At 39.7% G+C, this 24662-nt stretch overlaps 3 protein-coding genes across 6 annotated transcripts in view; 1 reads left to right on the plus strand and 2 right to left on the minus strand.

The window, feature by feature from the left end:
• The window catches only part of LOC135257275 (connector enhancer of kinase suppressor of ras 3-like), a 49491-nt gene extending 41773 nt beyond the window's left edge, over nucleotides 1–7718 (minus strand). Inside the window, exons 1-2 of one of the 4 annotated variants that reach the window (XM_064339845.1) lie at nucleotides 7607–7718; nucleotides 7398–7461 (exon numbers count right to left, since the gene is read on the minus strand). In XM_064339845.1, the coding sequence (XP_064195915.1) occupies nucleotides 7398–7458 (61 nt within the window). In that variant the 5' untranslated portion in view covers nucleotides 7459–7461; nucleotides 7607–7718. The other 3 variants (XM_064339849.1, XM_064339846.1, XM_064339848.1) reach the window with 3 other exon arrangements.
• Nucleotides 7719–15797: 8079 nt separating this feature from the next.
• si:ch73-111k22.3 (pleckstrin homology-like domain-containing protein) lies at nucleotides 15798–19408 on the minus strand. Its single transcript, XM_064339850.1, has 2 exons — nucleotides 19237–19408; nucleotides 15798–18363 (listed from the first exon to the last, which is right to left on the minus strand). The coding sequence occupies exons 1-2, from the start codon at nucleotides 19402–19404 to the stop codon at nucleotides 18151–18153; spliced, it is 381 nt and encodes a 126-aa protein (XP_064195920.1). The 5' UTR covers nucleotides 19405–19408; the 3' UTR covers nucleotides 15798–18150.
• Nucleotides 19409–19607: 199 nt separating this feature from the next.
• LOC135257277 (serine/threonine-protein kinase D3) overlaps nucleotides 19608–24662 on the plus strand; it is a 58112-nt gene continuing 53057 nt past the window's right edge. Inside the window, exons 1-2 of the mRNA XM_064339851.1 lie at nucleotides 19608–19882; nucleotides 21056–21871. Of these exons, the coding sequence (XP_064195921.1) occupies nucleotides 21578–21871 (294 nt within the window). The 5' untranslated portion in view covers nucleotides 19608–19882; nucleotides 21056–21577. The remainder of the gene's footprint in view (nucleotides 19883–21055; nucleotides 21872–24662) is intronic.

The raw sequence follows: 24662 nt of genomic DNA on the forward strand, positions 1-24662 counted from the left end.
AAGACCACAATGGTGAGAAAGGAGGTCCAAGACAAACCTAACACCAAAAAACAACAGCGAGCAGGCGGAAAGATCTCAAAAAGAATGTGTGATTTAAAATCTATCACTGATCTGCCTCTTCTTTCAATGCCCTGTAACTGCACCTGCTGTAAGCCTTGAAAAATATGTGAACATGTCCAGACACGTTTGAATCCTGGCTCATGGTGATGCATACATTAACTCCACAATTCAGTTAATTTATTTCTAAACGCAAATAGCTTTCTACATGGGTTGTGATGCACAAACCTACAAAAAGGCTCGCGTTTTCAATATTCACAAAATATTTTCATATTCATTATGAACATGAATACAAGTAATTTACTGAAAGTCTTTCCTAGCCCTTTCCTAGCCCCACATAGCACTTTGCTTCAGAAAGGCTAACCTGTAATGTAAGCATGCACAAGCAGGCAGTAATGTCCTAAATGTTTGAGGCAGCCTTTGCCTGTTACTTTTAGCCTAAGCGTGAATTCCATTAAAAGCAACAAGTGCATATAAGGACATCCACTTACATAATTGTCCGCACACCTCCTGCAGTGTAGAGGTTTGAAAGAAAAGCTCAAGCAGCCAAACACAAATTCTACTCATACTTGGCTTCTGACTGAACATACCGGAACCCTCAGAACATCAATGTGGCTTGCCTACAACTGGTGACACTGTGTAAACTTCAGCTTCTACTCACTTTACAGGCACAGGGTAAAGAGACCCCAGAGGAACTGCCACATGGGATAAAGTGTGAAAACCATAAGGTTTCTTTGAACTGGAGAGTAAACACAAAGTTGCTGTATCAGTAGCAGCCTGGCCCTTTTCCACATTTCAGGTTCTGGCAATTTCATTGTTGAACCAGAAGTTCCATTACCACAGCCCTTTCATTTCAGAATTTTAAATAGCAACTAGAGCTCATTTAAGTACGCAAGTAAAGTAGGCAGGATAATTTAAGTAAGTTCAGCAATTTATGTGAGTTGGATCTGTCGAGTCAGGCATGCAACTGAGTTCTGAACATTGACACGAGTGTGTGTGTGAAAGTGTGTGTGTGTATTCTTGTCTGTTTCTGAACAACCAGAGAACTACTGAAATATATTTGATACACTATGCGCTCAAGCATCCCTCAAAGAAGAGAACACCAGTTTTCTTATGCGTGAAATTTGTGTCAACTGGCATGCTGACTGTGTCCAATCTGGTCCTTCTTCACGCTTTTGGACATTAGGGAGACACGGTGAAGCCTGGGGAGACAGTGCTGTGACCTTTTCACTGGCACAACAGTGCATTTCTGACCTTTGCACCTGGAGTTATTGCCATGGTGCTGAACTTCTGCCCAGCCTATTGTCAACGCTCTGAAAGGGAGGGCTTACGGTTTAATAAAAACACAGACGAGTGTCTCCAGCGGTTTGTTCTCACACACATACCCCGTTAAAATTTTGACTTAAGAATGGTTGGCATACAAACCTGCTGGCGCAAGCGTGCATTTTTTGATAAGGCACATATTACAGAGGTGAATACATTGCCTGGGTGTATGAGGGAACAGAAAAGAAAGAACCAGGAGACTGAGTATACATTAAACAATATAAATATGATGTCTGTGAGCCAGGGGATAGACTTACTTGAGATTATGTTTCTTGACACAAACCATTTGGAGATACCGCTTTTAGGATTAGTTGGCAATTGCCTAATAGCCAGCACCACAACCTTCATACCTCACTGCAATGACTATGTTGCCATAGCAGAAAAACAACAAAGACTGACTGACCTATTTGTTTCTAATGCTTAGCAAATGAACCTTGGTGTTCTCAAGTTTGGGTATCTACTGATGCTTACAGTTAAGATTGTTCCATGCTCCAAAAAAAATGGCAGCTTATCTGGATCTAGTTCTATCATGCCATCTTCATAGTTCTCTAGTGTGACGTAGCTAGCAGTCATCATCTGAAAATCCTGATCACGAGCAGTTGTTCAAGTTCATTATCACATCAAAGCTTCTAAACAACCTGTTTTGCCACCAGCTGTGGTTGCTGCTACCGTTGGTGCCCAGGCCAAGCCTACTTTGATGAATGGACTATCAACTATATGTGAAGCCATTTGTGATTTGCAATGCATGTGAAAATTTGAGTAAAGGCAAAGTCCTTTTCTCGCATGGTGCAAACATACAATGACCCCCACTCTGACCTTCCTGGCACTGGTGTCACCTTGTGAAAAAAACGGATTCATGCAAATCACAGCTCGCATTCAGCTTACAGCTGAAGACGAGAGAGAAAACAGAACTACAGATAAGCCTACAATGCACTCATGAAAAATACATCTTTGCCCAATGGCAGAAGGGCTTGACTACATGCATGATGGTAAGGTGAACGTAGGATGACTGCATCTAAGCTACACAGCAAACAGCAAGGCGTGCATTCTCTGCAGTGACCCTTCTATGATGGAAAATCACGCCATTTCCTCTTTAGCAGCAGCGATCTCCATAGCCATTGGTCCTCTGCTTCTCTTTGTGTCAAGAACTGATGAATAGAGGAACACAGCCCCGGTGCGAGATGGGACAGGTCGTACCTACAGATGGAACAGTGCGATACCCCTCTCAGATTTCTCTCACCAGGGACAGCGGTGGCCGTGGGAGTCAGGCGGCCCATTTATATCCATGGTAACCGCAGTGAAAGCCGCCATTCTTCGTCACAGTTTTTTTTTTTTTTTTTTTTACATGCGTGAACTGATAGGGTCCGAGAGCTAACAGATTGGCTCAATGCATATTACAGTTGTTCAGCTTGCCCCCGGAAATGATCGGGTCGCAGTGACGCAGAGGTTTCTCCCGATGAACGTAGAAACGGCCTGGGTACTGTGCCCTGTTTGTGTCCAGGACGCAATGTCTGACAATACTCGCCATGCATCCCTCAACTTGTTCAAGGAAACACACTACAGAGCTTTGTCTGATTGGAACTCAATCAGAGGAGCTGGTCAGGGAAAACAGTAGGAAAGAAAGAACCTAAATATACAAATGAACAGTTTCCTAGCGAGAGGTGAATAATACCACAGAGCGTAAACTAGCTAGCTTGCAAAACTAAATACTGAAATACTTTCTGAAGTTAGCAGTGAAAATGTAACACTGTTGTGTATCCTGCTTCTTAGCTGGAAATAACATAGTGAAATCACTCAGCCATGATTCTTGAATAGGCTTATGTTCCCATTCAAGGTACTGTTTTTTCCCCTCACTTCTGACGTGACTGTGAAAACGTTAGCTTTGGAATTCATATTTTTGGTGGATTCACCTCTTTCGACCGACTCTTCTCTTTTGGGTTACTTGAGGATACTTTTTGCTTGTTCCTTTACGGTCAATTTGCCTCTCTGGGTTTGACTACTTTGGGTTGATTCACCTCAAAGCTGTAGCACTGTTTACCCACAATGGATCAATCAAGCATGGAAAAACAATACGATATCTTCTTCCAGAAAATATGAAACCTTTGTCTCAAAAAAAGCAATGTCTGGGCAAGCACCTGTTCTTGGGAGGCCATGTGACGACACACAGGTGTGCAAGTTACAGCAAAGGCCAACAGACATTTTAAAAATGAGGAAGACGTGTCATAAAGCAGGACAAACTTGACAACCACATAGGCGTGAACTCCAGTGCAGTGCAGAGAGACACGCGTCACTCACAGGAAGGCAGGGAATATCAGTCTTTCTCATGGTACGTTTTCACACTCCATTTGCTGTCCTCATCGCATTTTTAAAAAAAGCAACCCACGCCTGGGAATCTTTGATTTACAGCCGCGCGATTGGTCACACAGACAAACTTGGTCTGGCGAATCACTCAACCACGGTCATCACGCCCATCAGAGCCAAACTCCATGCCAACGTGACATCTCTCTAGACAAAGCCTCTATAGATCCAAAGGTTCTGCCATTTATAACTATATAAAACCCAGGGAAAGTATTAGGTTGGACACACAGAACTGTAAAAAGGTACTACTTGCTGTGTTGAGCAATGTCCATTTTCACAATATTCTGTTTAACATCAAGATTTTAGGGTGAATTTTCATTCAGACTGACTGAAACAATGAAGGACGTTGGACCCTTTGTACTTTTAAAAGCTTATGCTTTCTTATTAACTGCCTAAAATAAACATTTCATTTCTAAATATAGTTTTTAAAATAACTTCTGAAATTAGTGAATAAATATCTACTATACTTTTCAAATTCAATGTGTCAGTTGTGTCAATCATGTTAAATGAGTATTCAAACCATCTTAGGCCTAATTATTTTTGACAATTCTGAATGACATAACAGATAAACCAGTTATCTTCTTAAAATCTCAAGCTTTCACAGAGATGCAAGTACACATTACACACTATTCTGAAGCACAGCACAGCAAAACAATGTAGTGTAGCTGTGCATGTCTGCATATTTAGAATACCTCAAATGCCTTTTTGAAACAGGAAGCATTTCTCAGCCTAGAAAAATGTTAAGAAGAGAGAGATGAAGAGAGGTAGTTTCTTAGCCAACAAAAAAATATTTAGCCGAGTTTTGACAGATTCTTTAAATAACATCTGTTCAACTCACCAGAAGGACGATGAGTCATGAACTCAAAACAAGCCTATATTTAGAAAAGGCCTTTCACACCCTTGACCAGCATTAGGAAAAAACAAGCAATTAAATAATGAGGCCATTCATGTAAACTGTAAATGCTAGAAAGTTGCCCTTGGGCTACTTCTGTTGATGAGAAGAAAGCAAGGGCAATGATGCGCTAATTGACACATTACGCTTACGGCAGCTAAACAAGAGGCATATGGCACTTGTATCATGTGACATAAAACTTAGGGGTGGGGGGGTTGGGGGTCTCTCCTTTCAGAACAGTGCCCCAGGACGACCGAGACAATTCCCAATTAAAGAGCTCTACGTTGCTTCTGTACGGACAGGACTCCATTGTGTTGGAGCCAATTGCACATTCATGGGAGCATGGACGCGCCACTCTTCATAATGGGACAAACCGTCACCAGCCCAAGCTACCAGACTATTATCATTCTCAGTTCAACAAAGCAAAGCAATGAATATGTCACACTCACGTAAGTGATCGCAGTGGAAAGTGGCTTGAATGGCGTTCCATGCACGTAAGACTGGACACAACCGTTCAACATAAACCAAGCAGGCACATGAAGCCAGCCTAATGGCATCAAGTCTATGTGTGTATTTGCCTGTGCGTGGTTCACAAACAATATGCTTCTTTACTAAAATTGAGCCAAATGAAGCTTTTTCCTGTTCCAGATATAACAAGATAAAGTCAAATATAATGAAGCTACTATAGCTACATTACTAAAAAAAAAAGTAAATGATACCAAGGACTTATGAAAACAGAAGTATATAAACAAAAATATACATGTGTATATTGGTTTGCGCATTTATATCAGTTTGTGCACTATACTACTCTTGGTCTGACTCTTCTTCAATATTCATATGTCAGTCGGTGACAACCAACTAGAACTGACTATTGGCCCAAGAGAACCTTAATGGGCATGCTCCCAGGGGAGGGAAGACCGAAACGCAGGATCTAATCTCGGATCTTCAGTACAGTGAGAGGGTAGTTTTCAATGCAGGCACAGGGTGCATCTGCTTGAATATTCAACAATTCCGCACAGACTGATCATTCACACACTTCATTCAGGCAAGGACATGCTCACTGGACAAAGGAATCCATTCACAAAATATGCCAGCATCCATGATCAACACTAGTCTAAATATCCAGTGGAGCATAGAGCAGGCTGCAAGCAGTAGATTGGACGTTTGTGAGGGGATCTGATCAGAGGCTTTACAGGATGTAATAGTACTTTAAGAATCTTAAAACTTTCAAGAAAATAAAACTCATCTACAATAATAAAGACATTAACAGACTCAACACTGCACCATTTTGAGAGACTCAGTAGAATATGACCTATGACCTGTGAAACGTGAAAGGAACACGAAAAACAGACAAAATAATATCTTCAGTTATATATAACAATACTACTAACACAAATTGACACTAATATTCTAATATATTCTTTCTGGCATGCAAACACAAACACAGCAGGATGAAAACACGACAAAGCTAATGAGAGCCAATTAAGAGCTGAAACAAGTGAGAAACTCTTTTTCATCCAAATCTTTTCATACCACAAACACACTGGTTGTATTTAACATTTTTGAATACATTAAGGACGTCATGCATCAGATTAACTTTTGCCATGAACGACCTCTTGCAATAATTATAAAATCGTAATTTCAGGCTTGACATTCCATGAATAAACAGAACTATGCACAACTGAGCGGATCTCCTTCGCACAATGATGTAAAGAGCATCTGTGGAATTTCTTTTGTGATGTATGTCAAGGAACTAGGCTAACAGGGCCTCTGAAATCCATTGCCAGGACCTTTAAGAAGCACTTTCATTCAAGCCAAAGCAGAGAGATTTGTATCTTGAAGTACCATGAAGAGCAATCCTTTTAAATAATAATGTGACAGCAGAACATTTCTGTAACCATTTGATCTTAGATTTAAGAATTCCCGGTCTATTATCCTGCATGAGACAAGCTTTGTGACTATACACACACACACACACACACGTGTGTGTGTTTGTGTTATATTGTCTATGCAGTTTTAAATATACTGGTGGTATCGCCGATATGCCAGTCGTTTTTAAATTTGTGGTCATTGGGAAGCCAGACCACAAAATGATCTTGGAAAACAGCAACTATCGAACAGCAACAGAACATATTTGAAGTCAACTCTACAGTCTTGGTCGCACGTGCATTCAAAGTAAACAAACTCCTCTTCCCAATTTGAACACATTTTCCAATCCACAAGGTTTTTTTTCGTCCATTGCGTACCACAAATATGTCTGTTAAAAGTATCTACCATTAACAGCTCAGCCTCTGTTCACAGCATATTTCTGATGGTTCCCGTGTTAAAAAGGGCGCTATTATTGTTTGCAATTACTGATTAACGTAATTACTTCCACTGGCTTGTTGATGGGACGTAAAACACGCTGGAGACAAAGCCTCAAATGCGGACACTAACTGAAGAATGATATCAAGAAAAACTGACGAAGTTAAACACAAACAACTTGTTAATTTAAGCCACGTGGTTAAAATATTAATAGCCATGAACTGTTTTTTACTTGACAGTAATGGCAACAACCTATAGTTTTATATAGGCTAGTGGTCAAATACAACGCAGTTTCCATTCAACTGAAATGCAAACAATATAACTAGACAACAGGCACAGCCAGCAATATTAGTTAAATATGACATTAACGAAAAGCAAGGTAGCATTCATATATTACATTTAACACGCCCCAAGTTAACTACACGTTTTTCATAAAAAAATAATTAAGGTCTTCAATTCCCACCTTTCATCCAATCGACAACTTGAGTCGGAGACCACTTCGTAATGGGTTCCATGACTTGCATGTTCTGTTAAGTAGATTAAAACACCGTAGCTATCACTCTGGCCTATTTATGATACAATTGTCAATTTGCAAGTTTTACGAATAATCCCATATCGTCACACAAAACTCTCTTTAAAAGCGTCCCGTACGCGACATATCGTCCAACTCACAGACTGAATCCATGTGAACAAGCAGCTGGGTTCCTGTGCTCAGTAGAAGGTTGGGGGCGGGGCGGGATCAGGTTACAGTTTCAGTGCATCGACAACGTTCACCTGAAACTGCTAAAGGGGAAATGTTTATGTTGTCACTGGGGAAACAATGAACAGCAGCAATATGACTTGTTCAAAATGCGATGTCATAAGTGTGTCATTGGCAGTTAGTGCAGGAGTTGATGCAAAACACCACACGTTGCTCTGTAATGTTCTGAAAACATCGCAACGACTTGGGCAATAGGTCCCTACCTACTTTGTTTTCAGTTTAATTCATATTTATTTATTTATTTATTTGTTTATTTATTTATTTATTTATTTATTTTACATTAGCGGTATTTGTAAACTGAATTACCTAACTTAAATATAGGCTAACATGAAATTCAGTCTAAGGTGGCAGAAAACCAGTGGCAGGCGATTAATATGTATAATACTTGAAACATAAAATAGTAAGTATATTATATATTTCGGGCTGGTTCAGAAATGATTAGAATTGGCGTAATAAAAGAAAAACTCCTTCATAAAACTTTGTTCATGTTCGCGCAAAAGTTGTCGCTCTATCGTTTATGTGCTACTCGCTAGTGGACTCTATTGGCAAGATTGTGTATTGACACGAATCGGAACAATCCGTTTCGCTCCAACTCTTCAGGAGCACACATCAGTAATTAAATACCTCTGAACCAATTGACAATTAATTATTTTGTTGAATTTTACCATGTATGGGTCCTGTTCCTATTTAACGAAAACGTGATGCATCGCAGGATACCAGGATGATCAGGCCATACTTGTTGTTGAAACACGATGAAATAGCTTGTTTGCAAGAACTTTGCAGCCTAAATAAAGTACATTTGCTCCATGTCAGTTTTCTCATTGCCAATGCCACAGTGTGTCTGTGGTGTGTGTGTGTGTGTTTGCTTATTTGTTCATGTTTATAGTTACATCGAATAACATTCAATACTAAGTCCTTAAACATAAAATAATGTAGGATTAGAGCCCTGTAATATATGTTGCTTGTTATACAAATATTTATTACATTCTTATTTGTAAAAAAGAAAACTCCATGAGAATTGTGAACAGTTTTTATTTTTTAATTTTTGTGTCAAACTGATGAATATCAATAGAAGTTTCAGGTTAAAGGCAAACAATTTAGTTCCCTGTTGTGACATCTACTTCTTGCTGTTTAATTAGATGTTTACTGCCAGGGTTATACAGCAGCTTTGATGATCTTTTCAATCATGTCAGAAAAAACCATTTGTGTGTGCTTAATATTAAGGAGAGAAACAGTACTTCACTTGGATGAAAACAAGCTCCTTTGTTGATTCAGTACAACATAGTTGAGGCCGAAGACACTCTATTTTTCCACGAGAAACAGACACGGTATTCATTGCATGTAAATTTGTCCATTCACAATGTCCATTGTGGAAAATGTTATTATACATAACATGACAACACAACCATTGGTGAAGGAATAGACTGTTGAATTACATGTTCTGTCCTAAATGATAATAGGATGAGGAGTATTTTTCTTCTGTTACTACACAATGGTGAAAGCACAGATATGGTCCATTGTGTTCATTCTGTACCACTCTGATAAAGCATCATGAGTCACATTACATAATGACGATTGAATGGATTTTAAATTGAAGCAATTTTAATGAAACTTATCATACTGTATATATGTTTTATGCATCATTCATTTGTTTGATGCGCTATATGATTTCCATAAAATGTGGCATCTCTGGAAAACCATTCAATGACTGCTTGATGTTGATGGAAGTTAATTTCATGCTCTGAGGGCTAGGTATCCTGAAGAGCCAGTCTACCATTCATAATAAGTGAAAGGTTACTTGTAAGAGGAATACTATTGTTGCAGTGACTTTTACTTCTACTAGTAGTACTAAGGCACAACTAATACTTCTGTTGTTAATTCTATGAATACTACCATAACCATCACCACTACTCGCACTATCATTGCTGCTTGTTCTCTTGTATTGCCACCGCCACACCACCACCGCCAACAGCTATAACTACCGAGTAAGCAGCCTGTTTACGTAATGTCTCTTGCGTAATCAATTGACAAATTCATTACAGGTTCTCAGTGAATTCTCAGCCCTCACTGTTATAACCAAAGTGCCATCATCGGCCTCACCAAGGCCCACAGGAGCAATTAGTCTGCCTGCCTAATTAGATCCTTTATGTTCAGATGGGCATGAGCTGTTTCTATTCATGTGCTGGGTGTTGCCGGTCTTTTCAAAAAATTCCCAGAGGAAGAGGGAGGCTGCAGCAACAACGCTACTCTTTACTGAGAGTGGTGTGGTTGGGGTTGGAGTGCAGCAGTTCACCAGTAAAAAAAAAAAAAAAAATGTAAAAAAACTTCTTTCCTTTTGCATATCATAAATGATAGATTATACTATTATTTGAAAATATAGGCCATTATTTATAATAGCCAGGGGCGGTTGGTGAGCTGAAAATTGGTGGGGCTGAAAATTTCCCCTTAAACTGATTATTGATCTCGACCTGTTTTCAATCATTTTCCTTGACTATCAATACAGCGTTTACATTCGTAAAACACTCAGTACCATTGGCTATAGCCAGCTCTCCTCAATTAGGCCATTTAGCGAGTTATAAAATTATTTTTATTTGCATTGCAAAATTTTTTATCTCAGCAACCGCTCCTGGCTATTATAAATATTACAGCTACAACAGAATAAAGGAAGTTAATCCAGTTTTGTTACTTTAAAAGTTGCCTACAGTTGTCAAGACTGGGAGTCTCCATTTCTAATTCTTTATATTGCCAGACAGAATAACATGGAAATGTTAGCCTGAGAGACTGAAAACCCCACTTGCATTTTTAAAATGGCATGCATGACAAAATACACTGTAACTAAGGATGGGATATATTTTTGATAGAAGTGTTTTATTATTTTTGTTATTTTATTAAAAAAAAAAATAAAAATGGGGTTTTGCTTTTTATTGCAAACTAAAAGAAATACACCAGACTATATCACCCACTTGATGTTTATTCATCCATTACACACAATCTATCTTGAGCAATAGCTGCCGAATGACTGCTACTTGGACAGTTTCATGAAAACCTTTGTTTCACATTGGAGTTTGAGGCACTTGTTTGCGGAAGTCAAGGGATATTGTTTCAAAAGCTTTAAAAAAGATACGAAACATTCTGACAACATGAGATGGAAACACCCATGAGCACCCATCCTGATATCAATTTCCATGAAAATTTTTAAAACATGTTCCTCTAAAAAAGGAAACCTTCCTTTGTCATCGACCTCTTGCCATAACGACGCACATGGTTTTGGTTTGTCTCTGCGGAACTTGTATCTCCCAAGGGTACCCTCAACTGCTCTCGGAGGCAGTGAGTAACAATTTTGATGCGTTTGGTATGAGCCGGGTATATAATCCACAGCTCGTAGGGTTAGGGCAGAAACTAACCACAAGGTCACCAAACAAATGACTCCAATTCCGCCCCACTTTTCAGCTTTCTTTGGCACAGACATGGATTACGATCCAGAATGAGTTTCCTTGTGTTCTATGCTACTTCTCCAGGGCAATATTTGTTCTTAATTATGGTAAGGAATAGTTAGGATAATGAGTCCATTCACTAGGTAAGAGGGGGGTTCTTAAAATGACCCCACAGACTTCCGTTAGAAAACAGCTTCCCTTAATGTGGAAACAAAGACCTGAATGGAATGTCCTGCAAATCTAAAAATATTACCCACACAAGAACAACAAATGCAACCTTATGCAACTTTTGGGGAAGTACAGATATTTGTGGGGCAGCACTACTTTGCAGGAAGAAGTGGGATGGAGGCTTACTTCCCAAAGCAGCCCAGCTTGTTTGTGCAGCCTCTTTAACCCACACTAAAAATGGAACATTCCAACATAAACAAAAACAACATGGCCGCCCTTTCCTCTGGCTTAAAGTTAACGTAAAAAGTTAGGGGCTGTGGTGAGATGTATAAACAGATGGTCTGTCAACTTCAGCAGTCCACTGTGCAGTTCGTCTCCAAATAAACAGGCCAGAGCCAAAAAGCAGAAAATAGGTTTTTATGGAGTTTAAAAAATCCAGTCTTTAAGAACAAGTTGTTCTCTAGTGTGTGCAATAAGAAGTTTTCGGGGTTCAGTTTGTAGATCCACCAGGTGTGAAAAAGAGATCTGGAATATTGTTTTTGGCCTTTAATTTTGTACTTTGGTAGCAGTATCAAGGTCTCTGGTTACCTTTGTGAGACAAGGAAAGAAAATGCAAAGCAGGAAAACAACATAAAACATTTTCACGTGTACCATTCAGAAAAATCATTTAGAGAGCTAATGAAAGACATATGAGTTTACGCCATTATAAACCGTGGGTATGAGAGAATACAGGAGGAAAACAGCAACAGACATGGTTACGGTAACAGAGACAATCAAATATGTCAACATTTATTTAACTATCACATTGCTCCAGCCTAAATTTATATCCATTAGATTTTTTAGCTATATTTTATAAAGGATATTATATTTCGACCAACCAACCAACATAGAAACATGTCAAAGAAATAAATGAACAAATCAAAACAAGGAAATTGGTTCTGTGTGACTCAGACTAACAGTCTGAAAATATTGATGTTGATTAAAAAAATTATTGACGCAAACAGTTATTTTAGTTTACATGAGTTCATTTCTGAAACTAAACTGCTAAGAATGTACAGATATAAAAAAATTTTGGAACAGGTTTGTACTTGTACACCCATTAATGCATCATCGCTGTCTGTTTTAATTTGTTCAACATTCATTATGGATGTTTTCATATTTTTGCCTTGAGAGAGCAAGTACACACACGCACACACATGCGGGCACATACATGTGTGCACGCACACACACACACACACACACACACACACACACACACAAACACCGGCGTTTTGACTAAGGAATCCCAGTAGTATGCATTATATCTGAATATAAACAGTTCAAACATGTTCTGTGATATTCTATATTAATTCTTGAAACATAAAACCTCTTTAACAATTATATAGAGTACAGCTATTTTCTTTCCAGGAATGAACTTCTGTAGAATGGTTTGTATTTCAGCCGTTTGATTTGGGGGTCCCCTGAGCCTCCTAAACTTACGTTTGACATGTCCTGCATGCCCTCAAAGTTGCACCCCTAGACAGCAAAGCACAGAAAATTGATGGTACCATTGGTGAACCTAAATAGCACTAGTACCAGCGCACATATGGAGTTGATACACTGTTTCCACGCAAGCATATGTTAACAGAAACATACTGAGTAAAGATGGAAGAAATGATGACAGGGGGAAGAAACGAGTTAAGAAAAACTGATGTGTGAATTTGATACCCATGCGCAGAACACACACGCACGCACACACACACACACACACACACACACGTACACACACGCGTCATATGGGCGGGGGAGGTACTGCCCAGGTTATTGTATATAATCATTGCATGCAACAAGCTGTGTGCATTGAGCTGAAGATATATTTGCTCTATTTTGAGTAAATATTGGTCTGGATTTTGGCCTAGCTTTTGAGCTTTGGCAAATATTGACCCTGAACATACAAGCTTTTATTAAAGGTGTCCATGAACTGTGCCACCGAAATTCAGGCTAGGGTCACTTACACACTAACCCAGTTAAGATAGGGGAATCCAGTTAGCCTCTTACTGGTCATTAAATTTGGGTTGAACGCAACAGTTTGGAAACATATGAGAAGACCGCCCTCTTCTGACAACAACAGGAAACTGCATGACACGGCATGTTTTGGAAAGAGATCAAACTGCTCCCTTATAGGTTCAGGGCAAATATGTACAGGTTCAGGATACTTTTCCAGCCAGTTTTCCCACTGCTTCAGATTTTTCAAAAACATAACATACACAGACATGATGCTATAGATAGTTTTGTTCCATTACTGGAAAAACAGTTCAGACAAATGTAATGTCCTGACCCAATAAGGCATCAATGCACCATAACTGATTAATTGAATGTAATACCTCTCATATACAAATCACAGTATGGGACCATTTAGCTCATCTACACTAAATCTCAGGAAAAAGGTATTTGAATAAATTGTAGCTCATTATTTTTGCATTAATTGCCTGTCACAATTAATTCTCCATAAAAGTGAACTCACTCTTTTGGTCAGGCTCTTGTAAACCGCTGTAGAGAATTTAAATAGTCATTTAAAGGGAGAGAAGTGGAAAGCACATTAACTGAATTTGTTTTCCCGTAAAACCTTTTTTCATATGCACTTCAGAAGAATGGGTGGGGACAAATACTGCACTGATATCTAGCAGATCACCAATTGTGCCTAATGAGACATTAAAATAAAACCCATCTACATTAAGACCAATTTTGGTCATTTTGTCCTAGGCAGGAGGGAGTGCACTAGACTAAATAAGTCAGATGGAAACTGACTGTACTCTTGTAGCACAAACAAGCCTGTCTCAGAACTACCACGAATTCACAAAGCACACTCATGGTATGTAAATGGCTATTTATAGTTATCAAGCGCTACTGTCCTCATTGCCAACAGTTGGTAGGTTAGGTGTCTTGCTCAGGACACTGACATGCCAGGGTCTTCTATCATCTGTGAAAGTCTATATAACGTGAGCCATAATGTCTGACAATTCTGGTGAACCAAACTGCAAATCATAGCCTTAAATACAAGCTGAAAATGTGCACTTTAATGTGAATTACTTGATCACAAATATAAAATTGTGGAGTACAGAGCCAAATCAAGAAAAAATAAATATATTTGTGTGTGTGTAGACATACATGTCACTTAATTTGAAGCCTAACATTGAAAAGTATGCCACATTGTATACTTAATAATAAAATAATTATAAAATAGATCGCAATTATGCAGCACCGTTCATCACGATCATGATCTCACTTTACAGTGAAGGAGAGAAACTCACTTCAAATACCCCCGATGTGTAGTGCTTCCCTGGGTGATAGACAGCTACCATTTCAACATACAAGCGAATTAAATGAGCTGTGTGCTTCAGTAATGCATTGCTACAGCTCCTCTTCTCATATCCGTCTCTAGAATATCAGTAAGAGCAGATATTATGATCCTAGCAGATAAAATCTTTTTTTTTTTGGATATACAAAGTATCATGTGCAAGGCTGCTATTCCCACCGGGTACTTAAAAGCATAGGGAGCATTTTTTACGTGCCCCGTGTGTTTGTGAAACTGGTTGCCATGGTATTTGTGTGGGTGAGGTCAGGGCTCTGCGGCGAACGCTTTAGTCCAGTGCTCAGCAGCAGGTGCTATCTGTTTGCTGTCCCCTCAGCCCACCCCCCACATTTTCTACACAGCACCATAGTAGAATAACCTCTCATACACACTTCTACTGTGTCAGACTACCACACTATGACTGATGCAATGTGTTAACCTAGAAGTGTACTGTTGGCCAGCATGCTTTTGCTGGCTGGTTTTAAAGTGCATGTCTTGCGAGAGCGCATGTTTAACTGCGCGTTGTGGGTTTTCTCGCAACCTCTGAGACCGAGTCGTCTTTCTGACCTATCTTATCGATCGCAACTCTTCCCATTGCGACATGAATAATGGACACTGGCCACTGGCCGATGGCCTTCTAAAATACCCCACCCAAGACTGCAGATTCCAGTTTTATCTGCTTTGATTGCTTGATCCACACTGTGAGCAGCTGCTGACATTTAACGGATAAACCCTGTTATCCCTCTCTCAGCGCCATCTGAGAAAGATGCTGACCTTGCTAGCATCTAAACATCGTCAGTGTTTTCATTCGTTGGTGGCAGAGGAGAATAACGTTATGCTTTACCTTTTTAGTTCCATGCACACATTGCCAATGGGGGTGCGGCAGTGTAGTATATTGGGTAAGGAACTGGGCTTAGTTGTAACCTAAAGGTCATAGGTTCAATTCCCAGGTTGGACACTGCCGTCATACCCTTGAGCAAGGTACTTAACCTGATTTGCTTCAGAATATATCCGGCTGTATAAATGGATGCAATGTAAATGCTATGTAAAAGTTGGCTAAGTCGCTCTGGATAAGAGCGCCTGCTAAATGCCTGTAATCCAATGTCAATCCAGTCGCCTTATGAAAATCAGGGCCTGTTGTGACTGGTAAGATATTTCATAATCTGTAGCTTCTTCTTTTCAGATCAGATCTACTTCAAATTTCACACATTCATCACTTTCAGCCCCCACATGACTTGTGTTGTTATAATGTCACAGGCCGGAGATACCCTGGCATCGCACACACGCGCATTTCCCATCACTGTATGAGGAGAACAGGAACTCTTTGTTACTTTTTAAAACAAGTTTCACTTCAGTACGGCGAACTTACAGGACGACAAGGCTTTGGCTGAAACTTTCCAAGGTTGTCGCAGAGAGGCGCAATAAAACCTGAAATGACACTCATTTTGATTTATAGCCCATCAGTGACCTGAAAGCTCCTGTAATCTGCCAAAATCTTATTGGCTGAAAAATAGACGCAACATCACAAAAAAGGACACTGCAGCTCTGTGTCATTAAAATAGGCGTGTTACAACGGAGGGTGTCTAAATGACGAAATGAGCGGAGCAATTTTTGTTTTAGGCTTTACATATGAATGGCTTATGTACTTTGAAGGGATGTGATCTTGTGCACACATTGTCAGGACGTTTGTTGTTATGGTCCGATGTATCACCTTGCTTGAGCAGAGCAATACACAGGGCATATATAACAGAACTCATTTCAAAAAGCTTCAGCACCATTCTGTCAAACTGATGTCCTCCTCTAGAGCAGGACTGAGATAAGTGAATGGTTTCAGGTGGAATAAACACCAGTGTGCACAAGGTAACCCAGAATCAACGAACACACAAATGTATCAGCATCTTTGGCATTACTCTGTTGTCTCCAGTGCAGCTACGACTGTGTCTGGTAATGAACACCTTGAGTGAATGTGCTTCCAGTCAGTTTGAAATAAACCTTAAACTAATTTCCCCCTGTGACCTGTTGGTCTAAAACCCACAAAGCAAACATGCCTTTCTTCATAAGTTATTACTGGGACTATATTATTGTACTGCCCCGTACTTTCTTAAGAATATATACATGTCTCATGGAGAACTCTTCAGCTCAATTTGAACTGAGGCATGTCCATTCTTAAGCATGCTATTCCTTAAACCAAATTAGCAGGAAATCAACTAGACTGCAAATTAAAAGGAAGGCTTATTGTAGCCGAGAAAAGCACATTCAACCACTGCCTCTCTTATCAGCAAGCTACCCTATGACTCCTGGAAGGTACTCCATGTCCTGCAGTACTCTGTCAGAAAAAGGGGGTACGGTAGGGGCCCGTTTTTGTTTGCTAAGGTACAATTACCACTAATTTTTAATCACTTGGCCTTATTTGTACCTTAGAACACTAATCTAAAAGGGTAAAGGGTACAATGGGTATTTCCTTGAGGGTACTGTCCCAGTTACAAGCCACTGAACCCCCATAGGTGCAATTCTTGCATTTTTTCTGACAGTGTAAACGTCTGACCTGGCTGTGGAAATCTTGACCATATAGAGGGATGCTGCAGAACTGAAAGCAAACAACAGGCTATTTTCCAATAGAAATAGTTCTGTCTGAGCACTTATGTTCAGGTAATTTCATTTAATTTGTGTTTTGACACCTCCATCCCTTTAATTATTCTACGTCAATTTATTAATGTCCATTTACTTTCGTGTTCTTGTTTTGAGGACCTTTTCATTTCCACCAAATTAAAAGATTTACATATTACTACAATCCATCCGGTCCAAACCAGGACATCTCTGGGAGGCACCATACATACCATGGCAATTGTCAATATTTACAGGCCTGGTCTCTTAATAGTGTGATTATGTGTGTGGCTGGTAATAAAAGGATTGGGTCTGTACAACCCATTTCATTTGGGAAAATGTTTTGCAAAACAATATATTCAAAAGACAACAGATATTTAAACCTGAGCTTTTTTTCTTTCTTTAAAACTAGCCTATTCTGCCCATATTTCGTTCCAATTTCCATGCATTTGGTCTGACTGGCAGACGGCCTAATTATGCATACAATTATATCAGTGTTGTGTGCACTGACCTCTGAAGGGTCTAGCAAACGAAACAAGAAACATGTTTGGCGGTTAAAAACATTAATGATGGCGCCATCAGTTTGAATACAGTTTTTCTATGGAAAATAACGAAAGCAAAGACCACTAAAAGAAATTACTCCACAAATTATAATTTACGTTTCCCTGAGTAGGCCTATAAAATATATCGTAAAAATGACTAATTTTACTTATCAAAACTTGTAAACTAGACGTACAAATACTGTGTTTTGCTCGCCATTCATAAAAATAGAAAATATTGACATTTGATGTCTCTGTTTTATGCATGACCCAATAAAAACGTACCGGGGAAGGGGAAAATGTAGCGGTGTGCAAAACTATCCCGATCAGAAAAACTGAAGCACAGAAATAGTGCGAAGTGAGTATTGCCCATCCACCAGCTACTGCACCACGCAAGCATTTGAGGCATGTTCTCTCGAGTTTAGCTGAGCTTCGCATATTGCAAGCATCCAACCCTGTTGTTCCGCTTCACTGCTAGCCCGCAGGAAGAAGGTCCGTCTGCTGTCTTTCGGGGTAATTGTCCAGCCGAAAGCACCGTCTCCCTCCGACACCTCTACCTCCGCACCTATGAGGTTAATAGTCTTCCGGGGACCCTAGTCAATATAAAATTTGTGTCAGATATTAAAATGATAAAGTGCCTGAAAACATTTACATCATCTATAGTTCCATTTGTTAGCTACGTCACAATTGCAACACTACTACGACTATTTATTTTCTGGATGGTTACGTAAACAGATGTAGCCGAAATGTAGTCTCCTGGCGCAAACCAGATAGCTAGCTACAGCTATCAAGTTAATAAAATGAACCAACATGTATAAACATCTCAGCATAACAAAAAATAACAATCAGTAAGTGGGCCAATGTTATATTTGAACCATTCTATAAAAGTCTATCATAGACTGTCTATGTCACTAAAGGCTCTAGGTAAGTTAACGTGTGTAGTCTACTCTAGATGTTTGTTTAGGCTTTACATTAACTGAACTGCGATCATCAGCAATCTAAAGCGTAGCTGGCGATCCATCGTATATCCTCACTTTTACAATTCACAATTATTATAAGTTAGCTTAATTTTAAGTTAATTTGTAATGTTGCGCTAATTTCCGTCCCACCTTTTTTGTGTCAGATAAGAACTGCAGGTTGCCATAGCGACGTAACAGCAATGTAATGGGGGGTCGCACGAGGTAATTATTCAACACAGTTACATAACCCGAAAATTAGCATTTTACACATTTTTTAATCGAAGTGCTGAGGATAAAATGTTCAGAGTTGCGGTGCTTGTCTACAAAACAAGGAAGGGAACTATAAGCTTGCTTTGTTGCCATGGAAACGTAATCATGTAACCTACAGTAGCTGCTGCAGTTGGCTACTCCGATTTTCAAGCACCTCACTGGACAGTGTATTTATTACTAGGCCTATTCTGTATGACAAACAAGGTGCTGTAATGTAACGATAATCCTGTATCTTACCTCTTCATTTTCACCATACAAGAGTTTTGTTTCTGTCACCTCAAACCACGCAGGCTTCCAAAGATACGTGAAATGTGTACGCTTTGATAACCATCCCTTTTTGTTCTCTTTTGTTTCTGTTGTATTTTCAACCAGACCGTTAGAGGTCGCAGATACCACAGCCATCATTACAGTTTGTAATGCCAGAAAAAAAAGATGGTAATAGGCATGCGCACCAACTATGCGAACGCTGCGGCGTCCAACAATACTATGGGGACTGTAGTTTATTTGTTCAAGACTGCCTTTACTTTAGCATGTGGAAAGAACATTACTAAACTACATAGCCCACAATCCATTTGTGCTATTCTTGTGTTATTGTAGGAGGGGGATCATTACAGCTGGAGGGATAATAAGATGCGCATGAACTAGCTGCGAACTGGCAGCGAGAAGAGGAAAGTTTTCCAAGAGGGGGGAAGGAGGAAATGAAACTTGGTGCTCGCCAAAGCTTACTCACTCTGGTGAATTTTATGCAGTGAAAAAACCATAGCACTACTCTGTTTCACAACAACGCTGTGAATCGACTCCTCGTGTTTTCTGTAAGGTTTTTCTGGAATTAGAACTTTGTGGAGCCCTCCACCAGGGAGACAAAACCGCCCTTTGGATGAAGGTAAATACTTTTCAAAGTGATGTTTTTATGTGTTAATAAAATAGAATTAAGTGAACGCTACATACATTACTGCGCATAATAAATGTTTGCAATGTCAGGAAGAAGAAAGAAGTTACCAAGATATAGTTATTATTTAAACATATTTGGCTAGTATACGGGAATTAAACGAGTTTCACGAAGTCCGCTATCCACTTAGAAGTGGGAGGGTCCAGATGTGAAAGTTGTGGCTCCAGATGTGTAACATTTGAAAAGTGCATAGCCACGCTGTGCCATTATCTTTGCATTGACTGTTTGCAGTAATGAATCTGCAATTATAGCGGTTCTATCCTTTATTGTTGTGTGTTTGCAATTACAACTTTTGTAATCGTAGACAACGTTGATGTTATTTTTATTACAGGGTATCGTAACTCTTAGTCTGTTAGAACTGGTCAGTAGTCTCATTTCATTATAAATATTGATTAATTCCCTATTAGATACTATGGAGTTGTCATGTAGCCTATTTTATAAACCATGAAATCGCTTGTTCAAGAGCTACGGTGTTGGCTCCACTTAAGAAGAACGGGGCAAGAAAGGTGTAGCTAATGCCTAGAATTAATAGGCTAATTCGACTAGCCTATTCTGTTCTTCAAATTATTTCATGCATTTTGAAATGAAAGAAATGTGGGCAATGACAAAAACGCTTCTCTGCCGAAGTAGTATTGCCCGATTTAGTAAAGCCAGCTTTAAATGTAGCCTATTTGATTAAAGCAGACATTCCGCGTTATTATAGTAAGCTGCAATAATCCGCCATCTGAAAATATTTGAAAATAGGGTAAATGTGTCTGTCCTCTGATCTCACATTTTGCGCTCTTTATTTCTGCAATCCCGATCTATGATATTTTGCCTGTTTATGACGGACTGTATTCAACTAATTACCGTAATCAATAAAATAGGCTATAGTTATATATCGTGCAAAATAGTGTGTTGCTGTTGGCTATTATTTGAAGTGTAGACTATGCATTGTTAAATAGGTTGGATTGGAAGGCTATGATCAACATAAGCAATGTGGTGAACGGGTGCGAAACATTCATGAGCCACTGTGCAACCTGTTGCGTAGGTCAACACATTCATCGTAACGAGCTGTCTGACAGTTGATTTGTGTCCATATTAGGGTTTTGCTTTTTTCGTTTCTAGATTTCCGGTGGTTGACAGACAGGACGTCGGACAAGAACAGGCAACGACGGAGGAAAATGCCCGTCCACCAGTAATCCTCTTGGACTGGGACAGCCCTGTTGAATGTGGCGTAACCCAGAGTTTGGACAGGACTTTGGTCAGCGCTTAACCGAACTGCAACAGTTAGCAAGGATGTTGTCGGAAACAACAGACCTATCTCAGTGACTTGAGTTAAAACTCATACATTTTGTTTGTGCAGTCTTATGGAACAGTACAACATTAAGTGCTTGGAAAACTCAATGTCTGCATTTCTTGAATATTTTATTTAAATGGATAAATAGGAAAACAATATATGGACGATAACGCAGCTACTGAAATTGATTTTTAACCGATGACTGTTTCATCAGTGAAGCTCCAACAGTCTGAACAAACATGCAGGATCTACCGAAGTGTTGTTCTTGAACATTTTTAGAGCTGTTGGGTTTCTGAACATTTCAAACCGTACACAGTTTTCTTTTTTGATACATAAGAGGAAGAAAGCCAATGTCTACCGGCAGCAGCCCGTCTCCTCCGTCCTTACCAAGAGTTTCCCCCCTCTCTCAGCATCCTGCTGCTCCGCCAACTCCTTCGCCGTCCCCCAGCCCGCCGGCGCCGCTGTATAGTCGCCTTTCGAACGGGAGTGCGAGCGCTCCAAGCCCTACCAACTCCCGTGGCTCTTTCCACGGAGTGTCATTCCTTCTTCAGATTGGCCTGACCAGGGAAACGGTGAACCTCGAGGCGAATGATCTGTCCCTTTCTGCAGTTAAAGACCTGGTCTGTTCAATAGTCGACCAAAAGGTAATTAACCTTTTCCTGTCAGTAGTGATCGCTTTTTTGTTGTTGTTCTGATTACAGTACATTTTAGATTTTAGTGGTTGGTATAGTGACCATATATCCACCTGTATTTGCATGGAAATGTTCCCTAATTCAATTTAGAACTGAGAAAACGTATATTTTCATATACTTGAAAAGATGTTTGGCTACTTATTATCTTATGAACTTTTGAGTTGCCAATTTTTAACTTGCCTTAGAATTCCAGCTCAAATTATTGCTGATTGATGAATGATGAGTGAAAATTCATATCGGTTTTTATCTTTTATGTTTTGAAATGTTTTTGAAATTGTTGCAGACAAAAACAGATTTTAGTTCAAAGAGGGGTTATTTTTGTGTTACATTCTGATGAATATAACGTGTACGTTTTTAAACATAATGTAAATAACAGTCCACAGTGCTACATCTTATTCAGTCTTTAATATATAGAATGTGCGTTTAAGGCTCAAAAATTCCTGGTTGAGGCCATGCCATTGAAAAGTAGTTACGTGATGACATTTTTGACTGGCAAGCACAGGCCACTCAGCATTTATTTGTTCAGAACAGATAGTAGAGAAATCGTTGGCCTGGTGGAAAATTAGCATTTCTTTGTTGGAAAGAAACCCGGGGTTGTTTTGATGTTAAAAGAAGGAAGCGAAGAAACGGTTGCAGTTCGTTCCACGGCAGCGCTTTGAGTTGCAGATGGTTGCGGTTTTGCATCTCCCTGTTATCTGCCGCTTTGTTCCTTGCCGTGAAGGTGGCACCTGCATTTTGAAAGAGTCAAATCAGTGAAGTTCAACAGCAGTGGAGGTGGAAGGAGACTATTGACCCCATCCTAACTGCTGTGTTAGGAAGGAGCACAGTCTATTAACAGATGGAGTTCTCAACCACATCCCCCTGCTTCTTCCCATGTGCACCCATGCACGCACACACACACACACACGCTCACACGCACACACACATGTCCTTTACTGTTAAGACTGCTGAACCAGGACGTTACATAACAAGGTCCCATTTGTGTCGTTCTTTTAGCTGTGTACGGCATTGCCTTACCATATGTTCTCACGTTCAAGCAAATAGATGCAATGTCGATGAGAGAATGTGATCCGTCTGGCCAGTTGGTTTGGCCAGGCATTATCTGCAAGCCACAGTGGAAGTATGAGGTTGCACTGGGCTGGTTCTGATAACAGTTATGTTATGTTTGTGCATTTTCTTCTTCATCGCTGAAGTTTTTCCTCAAAGTTTAGTTGTGTGGACCTTATTTTAGAGCCTTCCATCCTTGCTTTTGCCCTTTTTTTGTATTTTGTGTTATATTTCCCTGTGTTTGTTTGTGCAGAATGTAAAAAAAGGTCATTCAGATTGTTCGCAAAAAAGAGAGGCAAGTGTGTGGTGGGATTAGAGCTCGCCCTCATCTTGTTCAATTACATTGGGTGTTCCAAATGCAATTTATCTGATGGGCATGAACGCCTGCTTTGCAGATTGACTATTTGGAATGAGCATGGGAAACCAACCGATATTTGGGACTGAAATCGTAATAGTAATCCAAAAAACATTATACAAACAATTACTCTTCAATATGTTATTGCATTTACCTCTGTTTAACTGCGTTTCATTTGTATTGAGTCAATTTTCCTCTTTAAAATACTTTTTTTATGGGAAGAATCACATGAAACCAATTATTCCTTATGTTTGACCCCTTTATGTTCCGCATCTGAAAGGAAACGATTGCCGTGAAGGTCTGAATTGTGGAACACATTAGTCTTGGCCGCGTGTAAGCAACCCTAGAAACGGTAGTGACGCTCGTCCGGTGGCTGAGAGAGAGAGAGAGACCGGTTCCCCCAAAGTAATGACATTACATTCGTTTTGCCGGTAGAATGACAAAAGGGCAATAATAAGCAAAGTGGTCTCTGGCCTTGAACAGTGGTGTTCTGTTCCGTTCTCATTTTGAATGTAATTGCTTACGGGCTCTTTTCATGGTGCACTATCGCAGTACATTTAACCAGGCATGTACAAATGGGGAGGCCAGAAGGGTTTCAGACTGCAAGACCTTTTTTGCTTTGATGACCCAAGTGCCCCTCTTAGATAATTATTATTATGTTTATATTTTTATTGCTGTTTTCCCAGAATCAAATGATCACCATCAGCGATCAATGATTTATGTTCCCCCATCCTTTTTATTCGGTTGAAACCGTGCGCTTGGGGAAGCTACTGCACTTTCTGTAGGCACGAGACTACGGGAAATCGAGGCCCGTTCACACACGCTTTTGTATGGCCATATTGAGGATGGGCTTGGTGACTGACTGAAAGTAATGTTAATCAATTAAGCTTCAATAAAAAAAATAAAATAATAATTTTTAGTACTCTGCATCTGTCCTGTGCTGAGTGAGTTTGCTGATATTAATCAATAAGCATACTTTAACTTAGAAGTGAATTGAGTTTGTTTCTACATGACATATTACAAATGAATTTTAAAAATCTAATTCATTGTTCTATATTGCCTTAAACTTAGTATCCAGTTGCTTCACTCTGTATTGCAATGCCTTCAAAGGGAAGGCAGAAAAACAGAGAGGGAGCTGGAGGAGGCAGCTAGCGGCAGTGTCACGTAAAGCAATTGGATCCGGCCATGTAGCAGCAGGTGCTTGTCAGCCATTTTGGTCTGCATATTACATTGTAATATGCAAGTGTAAAAATATCCCCAAAATAAGTCTGCTTGAGGTTTGTTGAAAAGCTAGTGTTTTCCGTCCCAGGCCTTTAGAATTGAACGAGGGCTGAATGTCTT

Source organism: Anguilla rostrata, chromosome 6 (genome assembly GCF_018555375.3).
Source record: "Anguilla rostrata isolate EN2019 chromosome 6, ASM1855537v3, whole genome shotgun sequence".
Taxonomy (NCBI): Eukaryota; Metazoa; Chordata; class Actinopteri; order Anguilliformes; family Anguillidae; genus Anguilla; species Anguilla rostrata.